The following is a 5,690-nucleotide window of genomic DNA, read 5'->3' on the forward strand; positions in this document are numbered from 1 at the left end:
GCTCCATTGCACAGAGAGTTCAGGTGTGCCAAGCCCTGGACAGCACCAAGCTCAGTGATCCTGCCACCATCCTGCCCACCAGCACCTGCCTTTCTACCACCTCTTCCCACCACCCAGACAGCTTTTGCCACTGTTATTAAAGCTCAGCTTGTAAAAGTCTCTCGCTCTTTCCACTCTTTTTTCTTTCTAAGAAGAAGCTGTCGTGGCATGCTGACAAAATTAAACAGATTTACATGAGGGATTATGAGGAAATTGCCTGAAGCTCATTTCCACTAGTTCTCCGTAATTGAACTCGTATTTATACACACAAACATAAACAGTGAGTGCACTGAACCCATGTGTCACCATAAATACTGTCTGACCTCTGGCAAGGAAGGGATACAGAGGACAAAACGATGCTACTCAGCAGCCAAATTTTATCTGCTCTACCCACCCTTTATCTCTTCAAAGGGTGCCGATTCTTCCAAATTAATTTTCATTTTAAGCTCAGCCAAAAGCCTCTTCCTGCCCCCAGAGTTCACATATTGGGCAGCTGCCCACGCATGAAGGAGGTCTTGAATACCAACAGATGAGATGTTTAGGGAGGTGGGCGAACTTCTTCTGGAAACTTCAGCATAGAGCCAAGCAAAGGAGCTTTGAGAAGCCCACGTGAACTCCTGGCACCAACCTTCTGCGAGGCACCACCAACACCTGGAGCAGCAGCTTTCCTTGAGTCTCCAAAGGAAAACCCTTCTGCATGAGCACGTGTCTGTACTGCATGTACTAGAGAAGGTAGGTACTAGGGAGGTACTAGAGAAGCCACAAAGGTACCGAAGGACCTCCAAGAGTCCCAGAGCAGGAAAAGGAAGTAGAGGAGAAGTATCCAGCCCAACACACATCACAGCTGCTCTTCTTCAAATGTCCTTCCATGTACAAAGCAAAGAGATAAGGGAGAAAACTCCTGAAATCATCCACTCAGAAGGGGAGCCCATATAAAGGAAGGGTCCCGGAGATTCAAGGATCCTATACATATATTTATATATATTTAACCTCATGGAGGTCTCAACACACCCTCCCTGTCTCCTCCTCTTCTTGAGCCAAGACACTGAAATCCAGGAATAGTTTGGGCATGTTAGAGCATCCACTTGGACAAAGTAGAGTATCCACTTGAAAGGAGCCCACTGTGTCCTTCAACCCTTCATCCTCCTCACATGAAGAGCTCAGTTCTCCTACACGAGGCTCCTGCAAGTCAGGATTCCCACTCTGCTCCGAGGCTGCTGCCTCCATCCCGGAACGCTTGGGATCCTTCCGCACAAGACGTGCCAGAGAAACACCGCGGTGACAGCCCCAGGCCAGGGCTGCTGCTGCTGCCAAGGCACCGCCAGGAGGGAGGGAGGAAGGGGCTGGTCACAGTGGGGAGCACACCAGAGAAGGGGTGCCCTTCTACAGGTCTGCAGACACCACAACTCATCTACACAACGGACTTCACCACCATGCTGACGGAGAGGAGAGAAGGCGAGGGAAACGGGGCCGGGCTGGACAGGAAGAGGGGGATACAGTCATGGGGAAGGGGAGGGGAGAGAGGAAGATAAATGAAAAACAGGAGTGAGAAAATATATAAGGAAATTAAAGAGACTGAAAAGAAAAATAAAGTAACGATAATAATAATAATGATAATAATAATAATAATAATTAAGAAAGAAAAGAAAAACGCACTCAGACAAGCGGACTCACAACTTCTCCAAGCGGAAGGAGGCATGGAACACATGCAGAGGATCAGCACATGGACAGTCTTTAAAGGGGAACCTGTTTTCTTTCAAGCGGGGAGCAAGGGCTGCTGCTCCTCCCGCACGCCTGGCGCCGACATCCCTTGGTCACTCAACGCTACGCCACTGCCAAGCCCCCCAGCTCCCTGCACTGGCAGTGCTGCCCTGGCAAGGGGGGCCTGGGGAGGCCACCCAGGGCAGGCTGCCGTGCCGAGGGGCAAGGGAGCTTGGTGCCTTGTCTGTGGTTTTTGGGTTTCCCTCTGCAGGGAGACAACAGCCCCCTTTTCCCTGTTTCAAGATGCACGCTGCATCCTAAGAGAAGATGGGAGAACTCCTCATGCTGGCTCAGTAACTGCATCATTTATCCCTGCCCATCCATAAAAACCACCTGAGTGTCACCTAGCAAAAGCCACCATGCTGCAGCAGGGAGCTCACATGCTGTCTCTCCTTCTCCTCTCAGCTTCCAATGCTGCAATAGAGAAATCTGACTGGCCTGGTATAAAATCCCCGTGCTCTGCATGCACTGACAATTTTATGACCCCAAATCATCAAGAAATTACTCGGCTGGGCTCTCTGCGGGATTCCTCGCTTATTGAAGTGAGATTTATTCTTCTGGTTTCCCCTTTTTGGGGATAATGACTCTGGAGTTGCCCCTGTGACTGCAGCTCCCAGCAGCACCCTGGAGTAGGACACACTGCTGCTCCCACCCTGCTGGGCAGTGTCACCCTGCTCCGCAAAATCCATCAGCCCACAACAGCCAGCCAGACCTGGGCAAGAGCCACACCAAACTCAAACATGAGCCTGGACTCACCTCTGCTGTGCTAAAGCCATGTCTGTTCATGTCCCTAATGCTGCCAGAGCAGGGAAGTGTCACAGAGCAAGAACAAACAGCCACATCTTCTCTGAGGGCTTCCCCATTTCCCAAAAAGCCTGGCACAGCCCAGATCTCACCAAGGCTTGGTGCCAGCTTTGCTCCTCACGGGATGCCCTGCTCTGGGATCAGCAAGGAAAAACAGAAGGAGAAGGCAGCCAAGTGCTCAAGAGATTTGGAGGCTCAAACAGGATGGGTTTTGTCATGCCAAGAGGATGGCTCCTCCATGGAGCACACACACCCAACACCCCCTCCTCGCCAATCCTGCTCTCCCCATCCCAGGACAACGCTCCAGGTCAGCTGGAGGAATTCCTCTCTCCTGGAAACATCTCCCTGATTTCTCTAGGCATCCCACCTCTCTCTCATGAGGCTCTTTCCCAGCCCAAAAGGGCTCCTCAGGCTATTGGAGAGAATCAGCCAGGACCTTGATTCTTCCCAACCAAGGCAGCAAAGCTTAACCTTTTGTAAGACCTGTCCTAAGGAAGTTTGGGCATGGCCATGCCCTTAGAAACAGGCCCATCTACAATCCCATCTCTGCTTTCACAACCAGCCTGGCTGATGGCCAAACACGTCAGTGCTGCCAATCCTCTGGGCCACAAATTACTATTATCCCATCTGGATTTGGCAGTTTTAGTGATATTCTTCTGCTTCCAAGGTCTGAAAACCATCTCCAGATTATTCCATCCCAGTTCCAGAAATGCCCATGGTTATCTAGGAAACCAGCCCCATGAAGGCAGCCCAGGAGGAATTTTCTTGGAAGAGTCTTTCAAGATCTGCTTAGGGCAGTTTAATTACAGCTGGGTCAGAAGAAGCCAAAGATTTCTCCAAGGAGAATTTCAGGTATGGAAGGATTTTCTCATGACTACACCTGTGATGGGAAGGCAAAAATATCTTTCTGGCAGCCTGAGACTATGGTTCTGCTGCTGCCAAGCATACAATCCATCTTGGGAGAAAGACTTTTCCCATTTTCTGTCATTGAGGAGACTTGGGAGAAAGAAAACAAATCCAGACACTGCTGGAAACAAAATTCTCCACGTGCTGGACTGCAGTTGGAGACTGATTTTTGGAGCCCACTCTGAGCACGCTGTCTGCAGCTGGCAGCTCCAGAGGTGGCTGTTTTTCCTGGCTTCAAGGGGTGGCTGTGGGCTACTCCTGGTTTGGATCATCCGGGACAACCCCAGCTCAACAGACACCTCCCTAACACCACACAGCCCTCGTGCACCCTGCCAGGGCCAAAAGTGCCACGTGTGTCACCAGCCCCAGAAAGGAAGGGTGGCCCAGGGAGACGGCAGCTTGGCTCATCCCAAACCCCAGCCCCGAAGGCAGGGGAGCAGCGTGTGCTGCTGGGAGGGGAAACCCAAAAGCCACAGAGACTGTGCGTCCAGAGGTGTTTCCTAGTGTTTTCACATTCCTTATTCCCCTTTAAAGGAAGAGATGGTATTGGAAAAGCCCCTTCCGTGTCCCCTGTCATGCCCCGCTCCCGGCCACCCTCCACAGCACCCACACCATCCTTTCGGACATGGATCACCCTTACCTATTGAGCTGAGGAGAAGCTTGTCTCGACAACACTGCCCAGATAGCTGAGATTAATCAAAAACAAAGCAGTTATCAACACCCGCAAGGAGCCGAGCTCCGCAACACATCAGCACGTCAACAACTCCAAAGGAAAAAGGAGGGAAAGAAACCAAACTGAAACACAAACGAAACGAGGCTGGAGAAGAAAGGGGGAAAGAAACAGAAGAGAAAGGAAAAGAAGAAACAAAAACGATAATCAACAAAGCGAATGGATACACTGCATAAAAGCACGGACAACAGTGCTGCTCTAACACGGCTCTGTCCTGGAGCTGGCTCTCCTTGGCATGCCCTGCTAGACACATGAACCTGTGACTATGTCCCTGACTGCATCGCTCCGTAGCTGGGTTTTCCAGAGGCACAAAGAAGTCATTTCAGGCTCATCCAGCTGCTCTCCCTCCCCATCCTCTCTCCCCTGAGCCCTCCTTCCTTCCGTTCAGTGCCGGAGGGATTTGCTAAGGCCATAACGCTTCCAGGTACCAGAGGGCGGGAGTGAAATGCGGAGGGCACTGCGGGGTGAAACGCTGCCTCCCCCCTCCCCAGAACACAGCCTCTCCTCCGAACGCCTCCGACCGCGCCGGCTCCGCGGGGGGGGAGCCCCGGCCCCCGACTCCTCTCTGCCACAAGCCGGAGGAGGGGGCTCGACCCCACCAGACAAGAAGCCAGAATGAAGCAAGACGAAAGGATGGGACGAAAGCACGGCTACGGGGTCTAAGGTGCTGTGAAAGACGGAAGGAAAGAGGAGAAATAGAGAGAGAGAGAGAGAGAGAGACGCTTTTGCCTGGAGCAACCCTGGTACCTGGAAAACCAGCCGCTACTGTCTAGTGCAGCCACATCCCTCTTTAGGGCAGGATCTGAGCGTGCCGGCAGCCTCCCGATCTCCGCTGGGCTTAGTTTATTTTTATTTTTGCTCCTCTCCTGACATGCTGCTGGTGTGGCTAAGTCCTTGATCTCTCCCTGCCCGCGTCCTGGGGCTGCAGCATCCCTTTTGCAGGTGGGGCGGTGACCGTGATAGCTGTTTCTGTCATGCATTAAAGCTCTCTAGACTCCGTGGGAAGGAAGAGGAGGAAGACAGAGGCGCGGCGGCGGCGGCCCTAACGTTCGAAGAAAGCCAAGAGCCAGCAGCTAGAAGAGGAAACAACCTCCAGTGACACCAGGACACTTACCTAAGCGAGCCAGGTCTTTGTACACCTGGTAGATGGCCCGTAGCCCGAGTTCATGGCGCTCCCAGATTCCCAAGGGACTGGGAAGGTCGCCTGCCTAAAACCCAGCGCTCTCGGGCGGCGGCCATGCAACCCGTGCCCGTGGCACCAGCCTCTGCCTAGCAAAGCCCGCGGGACGCCATCTCCAAAAGGGATGCTGCAGCGTGCCCAGAGAGACCCTACCAGTTGGGATGGTGATGGCAGGGAGGGAGTCAGAGGGAGTGGGTAAGGCAGGGTGGGGGAAGCCAGGAAGGGGCCAGGAGGGGGGGCACCACGGGGCTCACACACTTACCCTGTGGC

General features: G+C 53.0%; 1 protein-coding gene across 1 annotated transcript in view; it reads right to left on the reverse strand.

Moving 5' to 3' along the window:
• Positions 1-5,690, reverse strand: part of IGSF9B (immunoglobulin superfamily member 9B) — a 32,890-nt gene that overhangs the window by 3,243 nt on the left and 23,957 nt on the right. The window contains exons 20-21 of the mRNA XM_031063234.1: positions 5,355-5,412; positions 4,151-4,196 (exon numbers count right to left, since the gene is read on the reverse strand). Coding sequence (XP_030919094.1) covers positions 4,151-4,196; positions 5,355-5,412 — 104 coding nt within the window. The remainder of the gene's footprint in view (positions 1-4,150; positions 4,197-5,354; positions 5,413-5,690) is intronic.

This window comes from Geospiza fortis, unplaced genomic scaffold (assembly GCF_000277835.1).
Source record: "Geospiza fortis unplaced genomic scaffold, GeoFor_1.0 scaffold68, whole genome shotgun sequence".
Taxonomy (NCBI): domain Eukaryota; kingdom Metazoa; phylum Chordata; class Aves; order Passeriformes; family Thraupidae; genus Geospiza; species Geospiza fortis.